This window comes from Festucalex cinctus, chromosome 1 (assembly GCF_051991245.1).
Source record: "Festucalex cinctus isolate MCC-2025b chromosome 1, RoL_Fcin_1.0, whole genome shotgun sequence".
Classification (NCBI taxonomy): domain Eukaryota; kingdom Metazoa; phylum Chordata; class Actinopteri; order Syngnathiformes; family Syngnathidae; genus Festucalex; species Festucalex cinctus.
Window position 1 is genome coordinate 17,512,015 of NC_135411.1, and position 19,970 is coordinate 17,531,984.

A 19,970-nucleotide genomic window follows, 5' to 3' on the forward strand; every position below is an offset into this window, starting at 1 on the left:
GTTCATGCAAAATCAGAAACTTAGAAGAAAAAAAAAGTGGAATTATGCAGAGGCGATCCTTCAGTGCAATCAAAAATACCTCAAAGGACTGCTTTTGGAATTTGTCTATTTCGACCATAAGCTTTTCTCTCTCCATGGTCAGGTCGTTGATGAGAGCCTGGAGCTCCGCTGTCCTCTTGTTGCTACTCTGAAGTTGGACATGCAAGGCTGAAATCTGAGATGCATTTTCCCCATCAATGGCGTCCCTACTAATCCTCAGCTGATCCCTCTCCTGCCTAAGGACCCTCAGCTCCTCCTCCAGCCTCATTTTCTCCTTTGTCATGTTCTGAGTCAGAGTCTTCAGACGTTCTATTTCAATGGTGCAATCGTTGAGGTGGCGGGTTTTGTCCTCGATGGTTTTGTACAGACTTTCATTTCGCTGGTTGAACTCCACAATCTGGAGTTGATCAAGGTGGAACTTCTGTTTCAGTGCCTTCAGCTCGGCGCTCAAAGCCGCCAATTCATCTTTGGTGAGTTTGTGCTCCCTGAGGCTCTTATCCCGATCATCCTGAAGAACTCTGAGACCCTGCATGTGCTTCTTTTCAGAGTTTGAAGCCTCCAGCTGAATGGACTTGAGGCTTGTGATGGTGGTGGTGTACTCTTTGCATGTTTGCGTCACCCTCTCCAACTCCGATTCCAGCCTCTTTCTGCGTGTGAACTCCTCTTGAGTTGCCTTCTTTTGCCTCTCCACCTCAGCTCCCATGGCATCCAGAGAGGACTGGAGTTCCCGGATGCGGCTCTGGAGCCTCACAGCGCCCTGTTCTGCCTTGTTCCGGTCACTGGTCTGCTTCTCCAGCTCCACTCGGGTGATGCGGATCTCCTTCTCAGACAATTTAAGTTTGTCAATCATCTCCAGAAAGGAGGCGTTCTTCGCCTTTAGGTCTGCCTCAGATTGTCTCAGGTGATTGATTTCCAATTCCAAGGCCCTCCTCTTCTTGCCTTCTTCTTCTACATCACGTGTAAGCATGCTGATCTGACGGCCCTTTTCCTGAATATTTTTGGTCGCCTCCTTTAGTTTGAGCTCATCCTCATCTCTCTGCTGTGTGACCTTCCTGATGTGCACTTCCAGCTCACTCCTCATTCTGGTCTCTTGGGTCAGTGAAGTCCTCTGCTGGTTCGTCTCCATCTCCGCTCTGTTTTTTTGCTCTTCGGCGTGAGCGATGGAGAGTTTGAGTCTACGGAGCTCATCTTCCAGATCTCGCTTCTCTCCGGTGAGCTTCTCGTACTGCTGCCTCAGCTCGGCCGAGTCCTCTTCCTGCTGCTGCGAGGCTTTCAGGACGGTGGTCTTGGTGACGTGGATCTGGGTCTCGTACGTTTGCTTAAGTTGATTGATCTCCTGGGTGCACTGTGTTCTTACCTTTGAAATATCTGACTCGGCATTGCGGCGACGTGCCGCCTCCTCCTCCAGCAGTATCTTCAGCCTCTCAAGCTCACGTTCCTTGTCCTTGACAGTCTTTTCCAAGTCAATCTTGAGCCAGTTAAGCTCATCCAGCTCTTTCTGTCTGCGGCGAACAGCCGCCTCATACTCTTCTTGTTGACTGGTGTAGCGCTCTTCCGCCAGCCTTTTTTTCCTCTTTTCTTCTTCCAGTTGATACTTAATGCGGTTGAGCTGTTCGGTCAGCTCTTGGATCTGGCCCTGGGTACTGTCCAGGCTTTCCTTGGCGGCAGTTACTTGAATGGATGTGGTTCTCTTCACTTCCTCCATAGAAATGAGCTGGTCTTTTGATTGGCTGAGCTCCAGCTTGAGGCGGGCCAAGGCATCTTCCAAAGACTTATTTTTCCCGCCACAATCCGCGAGCTGTTCCTTGAGGCGTCTAAGTTCGTCCTCCAGCATCTCAATCTTGGTGTTCCGAATCTGAAGATGGAAAACTATTTTAGATTTCGATTTGATAGTTTGCATTCCGTCGAACGTACAAAATATTATTGAAAGTTACCTTCAGCTCTTCCATGTTCTTCAGTAACTCCCCAAGAAACTTGTAGTAGTCACCTGAACGAGTAAGGAGCTCGATGTAGTGGGACTGGAGGTCAGATGCCTGATGAAAGGTAGAATTACAGAATTACATTTACGGTAGTAATGAACGAGACTAGGTTGTGGGCATTTAATGACAACAGGGTTACAGGGTGTCATTTTCAACACTTTAGATTGGTCAATAATTCGTAAAAAAAATTACACCCACATGTGGACTGACCAAAAGTATAGATTTTTGAAAAATGTGAATTTTACCAAATTATGACTGAGGAGGTTTCGGCCTGACGGCAGCGATTTGTATGGATAATTAAAAAAACTAAAAATTATGGATGGGCGAGTACCGATAGCAGGTATTGGTATCGGGATGCTATCTAGTCTTATTTCAAGGTATCTGTACTTGTGACATCGGCTGCCCCCTTGTGACCGTTTAATAGAAGAATAGAAAATTGGTATTCATTTTTCATGCAATTTTAAGGAAAATGCTATATTTTCTATATGCTATAAGCATTTCTTTATCTGTCTGTATTTTTGGGGGTGGGATTATTTTATGTATCAAAAGTACTAGTGCTATTGGTACTTGGTATCGGTGACTACTCAAGAGTTGAGTACTCGTACTGGTATCGGTTTGAAAAAAGTGTGTGGGGGGGGAATATGTAACATCGCTACTAAAAATCTAAATAAATACAGTAATAAAACTACAAATTCACACTTAAAATATATAATAATCATATAATGATAAAGAAAAATAAATGAATAAATAAATGGTGAAAAGTAATTAGTGACAGCTCTGAGTAAGATATAGTGCATTTGTAAAAAAATTAAACTTTGTCTTATCTTTCTAAAGGCAGATTTATGATACAAATATTGTACGGATTCTCATTAGCTTATTCAAGTGTACCAGTGAGTAAAAACACTTTATTCATACCTCCTGTCGAACAACAGTAGCGGGGGATTTCAGCATGGTTCTCTTGATCGGAATATTGAGGAGCGTTTCCAGGCCGGAACTGTAGGAAGCCAGCTGCAGCTCATAGTCCTGAAAACACAACACACATGCAGAAGAGAGTGGGAGATTATTTATTTTTTAGCAAAGGCGCATGTAGTAGCCTACCAATATGTTTTTGTTATTAAGCGCACACACTTGTAACCCGACTAACCTTAATGGAGGCAGCACAGGTGTCTGCATCTTTCTGGACATCTTCCACCTTCTCCTTCTTGCCTTTAATCTCTCCATGAAGTATCTATGTAGGGGTTGTCAGTTAAATGAAATGTTTCCATTTTAAGTACAAGTATATGTAAACAAGGAAGCAAGGGTGGAAACATGCCTTCTGCTGGTTGAGGTAGTCCATGACCATCTGGATGTTATTGAGTTTAACATTCTGAAGGACGTCCTGGCGCTTCCGGGCATTGTTTATCCACTGGTCTGTGGAAGTGCTCTTCTGCTGGTAATTCTTCAGCTGCTTCTCATGCTTCTCCAGATCCCACAAACTGAGAGAGGAAAGCGTGGGAGGAAGAAGGATGACGGGATGTTTCTGAGTCTCGTTACAAGAAACAAAATAAGAATAAAACGTGACTGTGTACCAACCGGGTGTCAATTTGGGTTTGGATGCGGCGCCAACGGTCAGACAGTTGACCCACCAGCTCTGCGTATTTGGACAAATCCACGTCGCACCTGTGGAAGGAGTCTGAAACTTGGCCGTTCCACTGAACTGCTTTGGCCAGCTCGGACTCCATCGCGGTCAGCAGATCTTTTTTGAGGTCCAGCTCGATCTTCATTTGCTTTAAGAGAGAATGCAGGGTGTCGTGGTGAACTAGACTGTATGAAAGTGGAGCAATATCCACTTTATGACTGCATTATTCTGCTTTAAACAACACTGGCATATAGAAAGCGGAGTTTAAAATGACCTCTTCAAAAATAAAAAGTTACATACTTAATGATAACAAGTTACATACTTAACTCATTAGCTCCCAAAAACGTATAAATACGTCGTATTTTAAATGTTTTAAGTGTCCCAAAGACGTACTTATATTGTTGTTGTTGTTGTTTTTTATGCCAGAGCATAGAGAAGGCTTTGATGCAGTCTCTCTACTGCAGAAAATGGTTGAGTGGCAGCAGAGTATAAGAGATCAACCAGGCCATGTTAAAAAAAAGCTGATTTCCCCACAGTTCTAAGCAGAATTGTGAAAAACGATGAAACTTAGCTATGTTCTATTGCTAATTGCTGCACAGCGGAAACAAATAGGAATATACTTTTTTTTACCTGATAAAAGAAGAGACTTTAATCTCTCTTTTGGTATGTTCCATATTTTTATAGCAATAGAACATAATATTTTGCGGGCCTTGAAAAATCAGTCAAAATCCAGGAAAACACTTAAGTGAAAATGGTTGGGAGTGAATGAGTTAATGATTGCTAATTTCCCCTCGTAATCAATGAAGGAAAGGAATTCAAATTGTGTAAATACCTTCAGCGTGCTCTGGTAGTTGTCCAGTTCTCTCGGGTCCAGTGAGGTGGTTTCTTTTTCCGTCAGGCGGGCCTCGTGGACTTTGACAACGTCTTCAACCTGGAGAAGAGTCTCCAGCAAGGACTTCAGCGCTGACAGTCTATAAACAATCACGTGACATTATCAAATTAAGTGACTGGATTGTACGTTACTTTTTGCTGTATTTCTTTTCCAAAATGAATGGATACCTTTGGATATAAGCTGCGTAGAGACCCTGTAGACCGCCCAGTTTCTGGCTGATGATTTCCAGTTCTGAGCGGAGGAATTTAGCTTGCTCCGAGTCGGGAGGGATCCCTTCCAGCTGCTTTAGAATCTTCTCTCTGAGGCGCAGGTACTCATCGTGAATGTAGTCCAGATCTTGGTGCACAGTCTACACATGAAATAGTACGGCACGTTAAATCCCGCATAGTCATTTCCTGCGGCGCTTATCCTAAGCAGGAGGGTGCCCAAACATTTTTGGCACAACCTCCCGTGATTAACTTTTTTTTAAAGAGGGAGTGGGGAAACGATCCGTGATGCTGAGATTCTCTTTGGGAGTGACCAGGTTGGATAGGATCAGAAATGAGTACATCAGAGGGACAGCACATGTTAGAAGCTTTGGAGATAAAGTCAGAGAGGCCAGATTTAGATGGTTTGGACATGTCCAGAGGAGAGATAGTGACTATATTGGAAGAAGGATGCTGAGTTTTCAAATGCCAGGCAGAAGATCGAGAGGAAGACCAAAGAGGAGGTTTATGGATGTAGTTAAAGAGGACATGAAGGTAGTTGGTGTGAGAGCAGAGGATGCAGAGGACAGAGTTAGATGGAGGCAACTGATTCGCTGTGGCGACCCCTGAAGGGAAAAGCCGAAAGAAGAAGAAGAAGAAGAAGAAGAAGAAGAAGGGGAAACGATCCGCACGGGGATCGATCCTACGCCTGCCAGTTTGGTAGCACAGAGCGCTACCAGTGAGCTAAAATTCTAGGTCTGTTTTTATAATGTCTTATGATGTCATGTGATCTACCAATACAAAATTTACGATGGATCACGATTGCTCACCAGGCAATTGTACGCTACATAGACAAACAAGCGTTCACAACTGTGGACAATTTAGTCTAGAAATGGTAGATGTCACAAGACAATATGCTCCTTTTGTCTGAATGAAAATCCTCAACTCACTGAGAAGTAACACAAATAGGTGAGCTTTTCAGGCAATATCAGAATAGTTTCTCAAAAAAAAATATCCAAACGTAAATATGCAGTGGTTTAATGCATATATGATTTCAATTTTGGTTAAAAAAAATAATAATAATCTGCCATTTTCGTGAAAATTCCAAAAAAGCTCAAGAATATGTAAACTAAGAGGAAGTCCAGAGCCAAAATTCAAACCATGACCTCAAAACTGTGATGCAAGAATGCTAACCACTTGGCTAGCATGCTGCAGCAGCATCTTCAAGTGCTTGTAATTGTGAAATTGAACTACAAATTGATGAGTACCATACCTGCAGTTTTTCAATGTGCACCAAACACTCCTGCAGGCTGTTCTCGCCCGGGCAAATGTGCAGATGGCTGGTGAGTCCAGATTCGGCCAGCTCCAGCCTCCGTCGGAGCTCTTGCAGACTGTTGAGCAGTGTGATGCTAAGGGCCTGGATTTTGGGAGGCGCGGGTTTGCTTTCCTGTTTATCCTCCTCTTCAAATGCAAAAAGAGAAGAATTCAATCAGCTGATAGTTTCGTATATCGGTCATTTATGTGGAACCAGACAACTCACTGTAGCCGGTCAGTTGGACAACCAGGGTATCATAATGGGTCTGGGCTTTATCGAAGTGGCTCTGGATGCTGATTTTATCGTCCTCTCCGAAAAGGTCAGAACCTTGACTGGTGCGAAGGAACTCTTGGTAGTGTGTCTCCAGTCTCTTGATGATGCTGCGGTACTCCTCGGGACGCATTTTCGATATCTGCCATGCAGAAAACGACACAGGAGGTGAGCAAACTCTGGCTAATTATTCAAGTTGAGTCAATGTTGCAAAAAAATTACCATGGAGAAGGTGAGAGAGTTGATGTAGTTGATGTCTTTGAGGCAGTATTGCCATGTGATGAGGCTCTTGATGTTAATGTACAGCTGATTCCAGATGGCGAGGATGGCCTCGTAATACTGCTCATTCCTGGAGAAATACAACGTTTGAAACATAAGAACAATTCCAAAGTAAGCAAACATACACGTTATCGGTTTGTCTGATCATTTTAGTAGGGATGGGCGTGTACCGATACCAGGTATCGGTATCGGGCCAATACCAGCCTTTTTTCAAGTACTCGAGTACTCGTGACGCAGACGAGTACAAGCGACCAATGGCAGAGGGGGAAGACGTTAAGTGAGTCCTCCTTGCCTGTAACTGGCGCTAGCTTGCAGCAGTTTTTCACCAAAACTTCACCGGTTTGGAAATACTTCAAAATTGTGAATCTTAAACTAAAAGAGCATTTTTGTGTTTTATTTTGAGCGTTAAGACTATTGAAGAGCGACTGTGCTGTTTTTTTTTTTTAGTCAAAATTAAAGGAAATATATTTGTTTAAAAATATCTTTTAGTGACTTTTTTTATTTGTCAAAATGTACTACTGGTATCGGCAGTTGGTATCAGTATCGGTGAGTACTGAGGGTCTGAGTATCGGTATCGGTTTGAAAAAAAGTGGTATTGAACATCCCTACATTTTAGTGTGAGTAAGTAGGCCCAAAAAGCTCTTGTCTAAATTAAATTAAAGCTCCCCGTGACTGACTGGCAACCAGTTAAGGGGCTTTCGCTGTGGGTTACCTGTAAGTGGTGTAGAAAATTGAATAAATCAAATTGCAATGTGTGTTTTTTTTTTAATTTCACTTCTAAAGGTCTTGAAAAACATCACAGAAATATTGTGAATTGTGGCTGGAGGGGCTGAAAAAGGCTATAAATATAGCAAAAACAAGTTTCAAATTTACCAACATTGAGTAGCCACTCGCTTTGTCTCCCGCCCTAATTCTACCATCACAAAATGTCGTGTCTGACAAGTGAATCTTATGTATGTTTTCTTTTTAAATTCAGATAACTTATTAAGACACCTGGAAACTGCTTCAAATTGTATTCAAAATGCATAGTAGGTCTCCTTTAAATATATCTCAAAAGCCAAAAACCACACTTTTTTGGGGTAGCAAATACTGTTTCAATGTGTGTTTGTGAGATTATCTGAAGTATAATAATATAATATAATATATAAGTGTACTCCTCAATTGCTCTTACTTGTTGGCGAGGCCGATGCTGAGGGGGTTTGGCGGTGGGATCAGCAGACACACGGAGGGAATCAACATGTCCAGACCTCCTGGTCCAGTCACAAGCCACTTGCTGCGCTGCGTGTTGTCTTTCAGTATGCCCTCATTCCCTTTGAGGATCCCTTTCTACAAAAAAAAAACAAAAAACATGTAAATGTTTAAAAAACTACAAATTTTAAAATGGGTCGACCCGGACTTCTAAAACCATTCCGATAAACATTTAATTGAAAATATGTCGGGCGGCACGGTGGGTGACTGGTTAGCACGTCCGCCTCCCAGTTCTGAGGACTCGGGTTCGAGTCCAGGCTCGGACCTTCCTGGGTGGAGTTTGCATGTTCTCCCCGTGCCTGCGTGGGTCTTCTCCGGGTACTCCGGACTCCTCCCACATTCCAAAAACATGCATGGCAGGTTAATTGGGTGCTCCGAATTGTCCCTAGGTGAGCTTGTAAGTGCGAGTGGTTGTTTGTCTCTGTGTGCCCTGCGATTGGCTGGCAACCAGTTCAGGGTGTCCCCTGCCTACTGCCCAGAGCCAGCTGAGATAGGTTCCAGCACCCCCCGTGACCCTTGTGAGGAATAAGGGGTTAAGAAAATGGATGGATGGATGAAAATATGTCAAAGTGAACCATTTTAACTGAAGAAGTTTCATAACAAATAAGTAATTTGTAGTTTTGCATTAAATTGGGTCAGGCTATGTTTAATGTTCCAAAGTCATTCCAGAAAACATTTAACATATTAATTTAAAATGACAACGTGAACAATTTGATTTGTCTGCTGATGAGATGTTTCTTAGCAAAAAATAAAAAATAAATTATTATACTTCAGGTTAATTTGACCCGGAACATTCCAAAACAATGACAATAAACATTGTTATAGCTTATTATTAACTGACGACCGTTTTCATTGAACATACAGTCCATCAAAATGAACCATTTCTTATAGTCTGTTGATGTGAATCAGTTTGACCCGGTATATGCTCAATGTTCCAAAAGCATCCAAATAAAAATTTTACAGCTCATTAGTGATTTCATTGCGAATATTTCAAAACGTTTTTTTTTTATTGTCTGCTGTTGGCAAGTTTGATCGCAAAAAAAAGCTAACATTTGTTGTTCTTTAAACTTGAAAGTTGGTCATTCTGACCCACAACACAACAGGAGGGTTAAGTCAACAAATGTAGTTCATTGCCCCTTAAGGACCCACCTGGTCCTGCTTGAAGTCACACAACGCTTGGACCATGATGGGGTTGTTAGTTGCTGTCGGTTCCTCTGGGTTGCGGGGCTTCAGCCTCACAATAGTCTTGGACTTGTTCACCAGGCTTTGAACCTGTCTCTTATTCTCCATGATACGCTCCTTTTCTTTCTGTAGACAGTCAAAAGGGCGTTCGGAAAAAAAAAAGATGAAATGGCCAAACCAGAAAAACAGCTTTTCAAAATGAAATTGAAATGAGTTCCAAACATGCAGGGAATTCCATATTTGCATGATGGGTACCTCCAGCTGTTTCAGAAGCTCCACAAGGTTTTCCAGCGGGGTGTCCTTGGTGCACTTGAACTTGGTCTGGATGTTGTCGCGGTCCTTTTTCAGCTTCGCGTAGGTCTCATTCGCCTCTTTGAAAAACTAAACAGGAGATTGTTTTTTTGTTGTTGTTTTTTTGTCCACATACGATGAACCGAATCAGGTGCTATTTCAAGGCAGGACTAATGAGCGCTTACTTGGTTGTAGGCTGCATTCTCCTTCAAATGAATGTGAATACACTTGGTGATCTGGAGAAGCCAACTCCACTGGGTCTGTAAGGTGTCCATGTAGGCCTGAAGGCACGTACAAACACGTTATCTTGTTCACTTGGCAGTGGCCCACCTCCACAGTCTAGTGATAGACCGATATGGCTTTTTCAAGGCCGATACTGATACCGATTATTAGTAGTCAAGGAGAACGATAACCGATATTTCAAGCCGATATTTATTTGCTGTAGAAGAGAAAATATTAGTGTAAAAATTAAAAAGTACTTTTTCTTTTCAATTTTAAACGATATTGGCAGCTTTGTTTAAAAAATATATTTAAAAAAAATTGCAGGGAGTTTCAACATTTCTTTTTTTCTTTTTTTTTTCTTTTTTTACTTTTTTTTTAATTCTTAAAAATAAAACATGTAGGGAATTCCCAGTGTCAGCATCCTTATTTATAAAGTGGAAATTGAAATAGATCCATAAATGAAAAGTTCCTGTATTTCGCTGTGCAAAAAAATGAACGCAAACGTAGCAAATTTGGGGTTTTCATCAGGATTCATAAAAAGTTTCAAAAGATTTTTGCAGAAGGTGAACAAATTGTCAGAATGTGTTCAAAATACCCGCTTTATTGGCTTTCAGATTGGTCAAAAGGCCGATACCGATATTTGTCAAACTGCCAAATATCGGCACCGATAATCGGCCCGGCCGATAATCGGTCTATCCCTACTCCACACATATGAGCTGAAATAACTCACTTCAATCTTATCCGACGCCGGATGGTTGTTGTTCAGGAGGCCGTCCGCTTTCACCTTCAGCTTGTTCAGATCCTTCTCCTTCTCCTCCAGATCTTTCATCAGCTTCTGCATGAAGAAGAGGATGGAACGTGAAATATCCAAACGGTTCACTGAGTAGGGGAGGTAGCAAGAGTGCAAGCTTACAGAGTAGCTCTCTTGCTTCTTGGGGATGTACTGATCGATGTTTTTGTCACCCCAGTCGAAGACCAGCTCCTCCTCCTCCTTCTCGTTCACCCACATGATCGCGCGGGAGATTTCCTCAATGATGCTTTGCAGCTCACGCAGCTGATTCACTCGGTTGTGGGACATTTTCTGTTGCACGATAAATCAATTAAAAAAAAAAAAAATCCCAACTGTTTTTGCTTTAAAACGCTTTTTTTTTTCCTACCTGCAGACTGTCCCATTCTTGTTCCATGATGTAAACGTTGGACTTATCACCCCTCATGCCCTAAAGACAAGTCCTTTTTATTGCATTTTTATTTTGACACATGACGTCAGTTAACTCATTCACTGCCAGCACAGTAAAAATGGATCTTTGACGTAGGGCTGCTCGATTATGGGGAAAAATAATAATCAGGATTATTTTGGCAAAAGTTTATTAACGGTTATTTATGGTTTTGCGCAAAACAAGAAAATGTTTAAGCGTTTAAAAATATTAGGACCAAATTAAAAAAAAAAAAAATAGAAACACTATAATTAAGTTTTGGACCAAACAGAATTTATAATAATATATATTTATTTATGTTGACAAAAATGTGATAGTTGGAATGCCGCATATGCACTGTGCAGTAGGGCAATATATTTTTTTATTTTTGGTACAAAACAAGAAAATTTTTAAACATAAAAAAAACATTAAAAAAATATTAAGACAAATAAAATTATTTGAAACACTATATTTATGCAAGTTCCTTTTGGATGAAACAAAATTGATCAAATTAGTTATTTTAAAATGTAAAAAAACCTGCAAATGTATAAATTTAAACAACTTTTTACTTTGCGATTATGCTGATTTTGTAATTGTGGAGTGTAATAACTGAAATTATAATTGAATTTCAATGAATTGCACAGCTCTACTTTGACGTGTATAGCCGTCAATGGCACTGAATGAGTTAAAGAGGAAGTCAATAATGTTATGTTCTTGCCAATAACATATGTAACCTCGCTAGTCTCAACACAACATCCTGATTAATATTACATTTGTGGAATATGAGTTATTAAGTCAAATCCAGCCCGCCATTTTGCCACTTGCTGTTGACCGAAGATGACATCAATGTTGCTCACATCTCAGGTAACAACCAATCACAGCTCAGCTTCAGAAAACCGGTGAACTGTGATTGGTCGTTACCTAGCCGTCAGCAACGATGATGTCATCTTCAGTTGACAGCAAGTGGCAAAATGGCCGCCCCCTGAGATGGATAAAAATAGCTGGATTTTGCTTCATAACTCATATTCCACAAATGTAATATTAATTAGAATTACATGTTTAGACTAGTGAGGGGATACTTGACTCATTGGATAATTTTCAGCATTGAAAAGTGAATATTTTGTCCAGAATGAATTTGATAGTGTCATTATTTTCCATTTACAATTAATACCTCTCATAAAAAGTCATTTTTCTACTTGCTGTCGACTGATGATGACATCACCTGTTCTGAGGAAGTAGGTAACGGCCAATCATGGCTCAGCTGTTTATTGGGTTTGGTCAGTAAACTGTGCCATGATTGGTCGTTACCTAATTCTTCACACAGGTGATGTCATCATCAGTCAACAGCAAGTAGTAAGATCACTTTTTAAAGGTATTAATTATACATGAAAAATAATGAAGTTACCACATTCATTATAGACAAAATATTAACTTTTTATTCCTGAAAATGTCTCAAAGAGTCAAATATCCCTTTACGGTTGACTTCCCCTTTAAGAAGAGCTTGAGAAGACACGCACACAAGGTCAAAGTTCGAGTGAAGGAGAACGAGGTTACGTACCAGTTCGTCCCGGGCACGGTCTACTTCCTGGCTCCTTTGAATAGTGCTGTGGAATTTGTTGTGGCTCATGATTTGTTTCTCGATGGTTGCTGAGTCGTCCCCCCATGGAGCCGTCTGAATCATGCGCTGCAAGTAAAAGAATAAAACGTTTGTGTATGTATAATTATAATCACTAGTAATACGCTTTCATGGTACTCTAGCATTCTCCTTTTTGTCCTCTAGGTGGCACTCTATGCCCATCTAATGTCCGGCTCTAAGCAGGAAACTATTCCAACTATGCCCCTCTTTGTTCAGCTCTGCTCTTTTGATAAGAACAACCTCTGCCTGTCCCTGCACTTTACTCCCAATTTTTTTTTCACTCTCTCTTCTCTTTCGAGCTTTTGTTCGCACGCCGCTCCCTTCTTCCATGCTTACTGGGCTGAAGCCACACATGACGGCCTCTTTCGCCAGCACCACTAAAAGTTGTAGTAAAAAGCAGTCCGATGGGATCAGGTGTTATGCTAGTGTCAGCAAACAACATTTTAGGGGTGAGGTTTTTGGCAACAGAGGTTAGCGATGTCATGAGGGCGTGTTCCCTTAAGCATGTCGACCTGCCTCGTCCTTGCATCTAACTGATAGGTGTCAAATTTCACACTCATTTACTGTTCTTTTTTTTTTTTTTTTTGACGTACACGTAGCTTCGCTGCCTCCGAACTGAGCCGCCGTATTTCCCTCCCCACGTCAATGTTTCACTATAGGCCTCATTCACCGGTGGATCAGGTTTTGGCAGCGAGTCAAGATGGTTTCAGTTACCATCGGGTCAGAGGGAGTGATAGGGAGAGTGCACGCCCTCCTCCTCCACCTCCCAGGCTTGCGCATGCAATTATCCACGCAGCTTGAGCAACCGCAACACGGCAGCGTCGAATATGTCAAACGTGTTGCGACAACGCTGCGTTAAAAACAAAACGGAAAAACACCACATAATTCGCTGGTGTTCGTGATGTGGGGTTTACCTGACAATAAGCTGATATAGTTTATGGTCTACTTATTTGTTTTTGCTTTAAAGGTTAAATAAAAAATACAAATAAAATACAGGTTATATATTTTTAAAAGCTACTACAAACTTTGCACACAGTTAGCTCTTGTAAAGTGCAAGAAGAGTAGCAAAGTACTGTACAGGTACAGGCTGTTTTTATTTTTTTATTTTTTTACTAATTTTGAATTTTTAAACACGTTCATACTAGTCCATCTAATTCAATACACAAATCAAATCATGGTTTCACACATTTACTCAGTAATTTATTTATTCATATGTTGTTGTTTTTCAATTTTCCTGTTGCAAAATTGAAATGGAAAATAAGTGAGCTTTTATTTGTATTTATTTATTTATTTATTTATTTATTTATTTATTTTTATTTTATTTTATTTTTTTTTAAATAATTTTATTGTTTTTCTCCATATTTAAAGCGGCATATACTGGGAATCTTGAGAATCTCAATGGCAATAATAATGCTGCTTGGAGGCGTTAGCTAGCATAGCATGGATGTAGAACAACTCATGTTCTTCTTCTATAGTTGAGAATAGTGAATCAACAGCGCCTCTACTGGTCACAATTATATAGCGCACTCTGTTTGGAATCTACTGCTTCAGGACATTATTAATCAACAATTCCACAGGTGCATTTCTCAATAAATTAGAATATCCTGGAAAGTTCATTTATTTTTAATTGAAAGTGTGAAACAGATTCATATAACATAAAAATACATCTAATATTTTATTGAAAATCATTTTTATGTGTTCTCATGTGTGCGTAATCTAATTTCATGAGATTGAAATAGTGAAAATCTGCAAGTAATTGACGCCACCCCCACAAAAGTTTTCTAATTGCCTATGGATGCCAAAGTTGGCAGCAAAGCACTACTTTTATCTAAATGAAGTTTCTCAACTCACTTTCACATAGTTCCTTGACACCAGGATGTCACAAGATGGTGCCAAAGCAGTGTATGCATTGCTTTGGCCTGAGCACAAAAACAACAAATAGGTTTTCAGCAAAAATCTGCAAATCGGTGAAGCCGCGAGTTGCAAATGTGGCCTAAGACGGTGTTACAATTTCTCAATGATCCCCCATTACTGCAAACTCATACCCAAACCAATGCTGAACACCTGAAAGTCAAGCATTATCCGTACAATAATATTTCTTTTTCCAAGCGTTTGCATTCCAAACACCCCCCAAACCGATTTCATGTCTTACCTTCTGCTGGCTAATCCAAGCCATGGCATCCTGAAAGAGCCTTCCTCCTTCGGAGGTGCCCAAACTGCCGGCTGTGTTCCGTTTGAGGGACATGGTACCCATGGTGGCCATGGTACCCATGGAGCCCATGGTACCCATGTTTCCCATGTTTCCCATGGTGCCCATCGTGCCCATGTTTCCCATGGTACCCATGGTACCCATGGTGCCCATGGTGCCCATTAGCTGCTGTTGGATACCACCATACATATGCTCCAACTGGTTTACACTGCAAGGTTTCAAACAAAAGAAATCACGTTTTCAATCAGACCAAGAATTTTCAAATTAGTGTGTATGGTATGTAATAGGGGTGATTCGGCAACATATCGCGATATGACATCGCGTAATTCTCGAATCGATTCAATAGGCGGCCGAATCGATTTTTAAATATCCATTTTTGATGGAAAAATATTTACCAAAACACCTTAAGCATGGAAAAATGTTATATTAATGGAACGTTAAGCCTTAATATTTTATTTCAATGCTGTTCAAACATGAAACAAATTACAACCTGTATAAGACTGAAGTTTCAGATAAATAAGTAATACATTTTCATACAAATCTTACACTGTACAAGTTTACTGATTAGTATTTTCTAAATTAAAAAAAAAAAAAAAAAATCGCAACAATGGACTTATAAATTCGTATTGGGATTAATCTGTATCAAATCGAATCGTGACCTATGAATCGTGATACGAATCGAATCGTCAGGTACTAGGCAATTCACACCCCTAGTAGGCAGCCATTTTGTTTTTTTTGGCCGTACCTGGCAAAGACGTCGTTGGGTATGCGCATCTGCTGCAGGTCCATGCCGTACGTCCTCAACAGTTCCATATGGTCAGCCGCCATCATCAGCATCTTCTCGGCTTCCGCAGGTGGGCCGCCCTGGCACGGCAGCAACAATGAATAAATACGAGCTGCGTTCTCTACTGCGCTCAAAATATTGTCGGCAGCTAACCACCCATCTGCTTTGTGCGTATTTCTAGTCATCGAGGCGCTACTTACACTCTGCAGAATCATCTTCGCTCTTTGCAGGTACTCGTGACTCATGGCTTTCAGCTGCATTACTTTCTCTTGCATGTCCTCCACACTGCAACGCGAGAACACGATAAATATTCCCATCTTGACAGGACAACTTTTATTAAAACGTCTTGCGAGACAAATTGCTATGGCTTTAAAGTTATGAGGTTGTACTGAACACTTCATCTAAGTCAACATTCGCCAACCTTTATTGGCACAGTTTTACATGTGAAAAAAATCCATCACCACACAAAACCTTCATAAATAGGTGTATTGTCAACTAGTGGAAGAGATTGTAATTCTGCAAGTCATATGCATTGATAAACAAAAATATGTTATATGTAGTGAATCGGTAATATTTGGACCAATTCAAATTGTTTAATATCCTGCGGCATACCGAATAATCTCTCACATAAACGTGCACTAACTAGAAACACTAATCTAAGTTTCACTATGAGTGCTTGTCAAGGATGATTCCATATTTCATACCATGGAAGTTACAGTTAACCCTCCTAAGAAGAACATAATTGTGACAAAGGTTGTTCTAATTTAAAAAACAAAACAAAACAAAAAAACTAATATTTATTTACATGAACACATGCATGCACACACAATTCATTTCCCATAGGAAATTATGTGAAGGTTCAACCCATTAAAAAAAAATCATCCATGCATGACAATATTATTAACTATTCAAAGGACCTTATGTTTAATATTTTAAACCTTCATACCTTATAAGTAAAAAAAGATAACTTAACCCCTGTATGATAAAACAAGTAAAACAACTCATGTTTGAAGAGTGTTATAAAAGTTTACTAAAATTCAGACATTTTATTTATTTATTTATTTATTTATTTAATCTACTGACTAACCATCTGTATTTGGTTCAATGCTATCATCATAAAACATACAGATGAAGTGTCACAAAGTTGATGGTTTTTTTTTTGTTTGTTTGTTTTTTTATTTTTTGTTTTTTTACTACAAATAGTGGCACTTCGGACTAGAGTTTCCACTGTATAAATAAAAATGATACAACACAAATAAACAATGGTGTTATTATCTACTCTATCAAAGATATTTAAATAACATTTTTTTTATTACATTTAAAAATAGTTAACAACTGTGAATAATGAATTCATGCACTGACCTTCATTCATAAACACTTGTTTTTTGGGGGTTTTTTGTACTGAGCAACCTGTTCTAGTGCCATTTCTGGTTCTATTATAACCACAAAGGCCCATAATAATGACAATTTGATGTTTATAAGGTTGAGGTTATAAATTAAAAAAAAAAAAAAACAATATTGTTAACATTCTTACAGAAGGCTTTGTTAAGAAAACATTAATAAAGGAAGGCTTTGCAATCGTCCAAAGGTCTGAGTGAGATCACCCACGAACGACAGAGGGGAATTAGGGAGGGGCGTTCCAAGCATTTCCTCTGTTATGGTCAGAACCTTGAGCAACAGGATTTCATGGAATCACAGTTACCGCATAGTTATTACAATAATTACTTTTTTTTAACATGCTAATTCAGCACATTTCCACAGGAACTAAACCTTTTTTAACTCATTCACTGCCAGTCATTATAGAAAATTTTTACATTTCCAATACTCACGTGATATTACATTCAATAATTATATATAAACCGAATCTACCAAATAACAGAATAGACTCCCTACTTTTTGTCCCGTCCCGTTCTTTTATAATTGACAGCAGAAAAATGTAGGTTTGCCAAAATACAGCCATTTCTCCCATGGACTCTGAAACTGTGTTTATTTCCTATAAAATGGGGCAATGATGTCATCTACCGGTGGTTGGGCATCAGTAAAGTTGTTTCCAAGTTTGATATTTACAGTGGAGCATGCTCAGATTCGCCCCCATTTAGCACCGCTCTAAAAAATACAATTGACAAGTATACTTGTCAAAGGCAGTGAATGAGTTAATTTAATTTTATTTTTTTTCTGTTACTACTAACACTACCTAACATTAATTCCATTTCAACATAAATATGCTTTGGGGTGGGTCTGTTCGAGGAAGTTTGAGCCGAAGCAACAGGTGATAATGAACGAACTGACCTTATCCCTCCACCTCCTCCGCCGCCAGCGCTCATGCTAACTTGCATTTTCCTCCCGGTGCCCCCTCCGCCGTGCATGGAGGACCTGGAGTAGGTGGTCTTGTGCGTGTAGCCGCCGTCCGCCATCTGGTAGTCCCCTCCTTGGAAGCCGTTCCCAGACACGAAAACGTCGTTCCTCATGTAGCTTGACGACGACAAGTCCGGTCGGGAATTACTCCGCTGGCCCATCGAAGCCAGTCTGGACGTGGAGCCGCCGTACGCGCTCATCTCGGCACGGGTTGGGAGGGGGATTGAAACTTTTTTTTTTTTGTGTGTGTTTGTGCCCCCTGTGGCCGTCTCCTGGTGCGCCGAGTTGGGTCTGCTGTGAATAGGCGGAAGCTGCGCGCTTTTGGATCGCAAAGAAACCACACCTTTGGCTGTGTGTGTGCGCGTGCGCGTTTACGAAACACGCCGGCTCGCTCGCTGACAGGAAGAGGACTGAACTCACTCACGCTGACATTCGACTGAATTGCTTACTGCGCGTCCCAAAACTTTGTAAAGTTCGGGAATTGCAAAAGTGCATTGAGCTTTTAATGCACCAAATGCATCATTTGATATGATAAAAACGTTTTACAAGAGGATTATTTCAGCTCAATTGTTTCAGAAAAAGTACCAATAGACTATGAAATGTACGTAGGACTTCTTTGCATAAAAAATAGTTTTCCTGTTTTACTAATTTGCACAGGTCACAGACAAGGAAAAAAAAAGAAAAAACACTGGCCAGACATATGCTGCAAGCTAAATTTTGACAGGATAAACTACAGTCTTCCCTCGCTATAACGCGGTTCACTTTTCGCGGTTTTTTTTAAGTGCAATTTTGTATATTTTTTTACAGTAATATACCCATTTTATAAAATTTATGAAGGTTTGAACATTGTCAATGTTTGAACAAGAGAGAAATGTGAGAACATGTAAATGCCTCAATGAGAAAAGTGTATAAATTGTGCGGTCGGGGATTTTAGAGCCTTAAAACATTTATAAGAGTTGTAAAACATAAAGCTAACTACTTCGCGGATTTCATTTATTGCGGGTATTTTTTGGAGCCTAACCCCAGCGGAAAACGAGGGAACACTGTACTGAACTAACAAAATAGGTTTTACAAGAGAAAAACAGAACAACATAAATGCTTAATCAGCTAAAACTGGAGAAAAAAAATATTCTTCCCTGCACTGTAGCTGTTTTTCACATTAGATGCAAAAAAAATATTGAGTCAATTTCGAGCTGACAAAATTATGTGTTGCCGACGTCCCTTCAGCAACAAAATGATAAGAAAGTGTCATGCACTAAGCATATTCTATTAAGTATGATTCATTTACACCTTGCAAAGTGAAAAGTGAGTTAAACATATTTTTATGCCTCAGAAGTCAAACAAAATGCTTGAAATCTGTAAATCTCTCGAGATTTTATTTAAATGTGTATCGAAAATGGTTCACTTTGTGTTTTGCTTTTTTCAATCACAAAAATAGGAAAATAGTGATGATAACCATAGAACACACAAATTGGACTTCAAACGATGACTTAGTAAGTGCTCCAAAAGTCACGATGATATCTTTCTGGGTTTGATATGTCATGCGGAGTTCAAGCAAACACAAATTTCCAGTGTGGTGACTTTTCCGTTGACACCAATTAAATAAAGCAGCAGCAGTAATGGAAAAAAAAAATGTAACTGATAGCGGTGGTTGCATGAAGAATGTATCATCCCAGGTTCAACATTCTTGAGGTCGCAAGTCCATTTGAGAAAGTGGAGGCTGTTGAAAAGCGAGTGACACTTGGGTCCAGCCCTTCCCTTACGTCTGGATGTGCGCTCTCTCACGCTGCCTAATTGCACCGTTTGCATGCGGCCACATGCAGGTAGGCGTGCCGGCGCCAGTGAAAAGCAGTGAGGAGTGCAAGGGTGGCTCTGCATGCATGCAGCAAACGTGTCGAGAAAGTAACCAATTGGTGCATGTGTGTGTTAGTATGAGCATGCGTGCATAGTATGGGGGGGGGGGGGGGGGGGGGTGCTACTATAGGAACTCAATTCAGAATGACCTCACACATACTCACTCTCACACACATAATTGAAATCCTCTCACAAAACATGCCAAAATGCTGTCATGCACACTGTAAACAAATATTATATCTATTATTAATTTTTTTACCAAAAAAATTTGGCAGCTCTAGTTATCAGAATAATTCCTTAAAAATTACAATAAAAATGTAAACAGTTTTACGGAAAAAACTAACTTCACTGTACAAAAAAAAAATAAAAATGTTTTTTACAGAAAAAACAAAACAAAAAAACTGGCAGTTGTGGTTGCC

The 19,970-nt window shown here is 40.1% G+C and overlaps 2 protein-coding genes across 4 annotated transcripts in view; one reads left to right on the forward strand and one right to left on the reverse strand.

The window, feature by feature from the left end:
* LOC144018034 (uncharacterized) overlaps positions 1-6,424 on the forward strand; it is a 27,364-nt gene extending 20,940 nt beyond the window's left edge. For both annotated transcript variants that reach the window (XM_077520125.1, XM_077520116.1), the window contains one exon: positions 6,348-6,424. The gene's annotated coding sequence lies outside the window, so the exon portion shown is untranslated. The remainder of the gene's footprint in view (positions 1-6,347) is intronic.
* dspa (desmoplakin a) overlaps positions 1-17,974 on the reverse strand; it is a 22,647-nt gene extending 4,673 nt beyond the window's left edge. Inside the window, exons 1-23 of one of the 2 annotated variants that reach the window (XM_077520082.1) lie at positions 17,632-17,974; positions 15,543-15,627; positions 15,304-15,422; positions 14,502-14,766; positions 12,272-12,397; positions 10,678-10,737; positions 10,434-10,601; positions 10,251-10,355; positions 9,484-9,579; positions 9,263-9,388; positions 8,975-9,133; positions 7,749-7,903; positions 6,521-6,647; positions 6,254-6,440; positions 5,987-6,174; positions 4,696-4,877; positions 4,469-4,607; positions 3,591-3,784; positions 3,331-3,493; positions 3,163-3,246; positions 2,934-3,041; positions 1,974-2,072; positions 1,397-1,894 (exon numbers count right to left, since the gene is read on the reverse strand). In XM_077520082.1, the coding sequence (XP_077376208.1) occupies positions 1,397-1,894; positions 1,974-2,072; positions 2,934-3,041; positions 3,163-3,246; positions 3,331-3,493; positions 3,591-3,784; positions 4,469-4,607; positions 4,696-4,877; positions 5,987-6,174; positions 6,254-6,440; positions 6,521-6,647; positions 7,749-7,903; positions 8,975-9,133; positions 9,263-9,388; positions 9,484-9,579; positions 10,251-10,355; positions 10,434-10,601; positions 10,678-10,737; positions 12,272-12,397; positions 14,502-14,766; positions 15,304-15,422; positions 15,543-15,627; positions 17,632-17,897 (3,699 nt within the window). In that variant the 5' untranslated portion in view covers positions 17,898-17,974. Of the gene's footprint in view, positions 1-79; positions 1,895-1,973; positions 2,073-2,933; positions 3,042-3,162; positions 3,247-3,330; positions 3,494-3,590; positions 3,785-4,468; positions 4,608-4,695; positions 4,878-5,986; positions 6,175-6,253; positions 6,441-6,520; positions 6,648-7,748; positions 7,904-8,974; positions 9,134-9,262; positions 9,389-9,483; positions 9,580-10,250; positions 10,356-10,433; positions 10,602-10,677; positions 10,738-12,271; positions 12,398-14,501; positions 14,767-15,303; positions 15,423-15,542; positions 15,628-17,631 lie in introns of both variants that reach the window. The other variant, XM_077520075.1, reaches the window with a different exon arrangement.
* Positions 17,975-19,970: the final 1,996 nt, after the last annotated feature.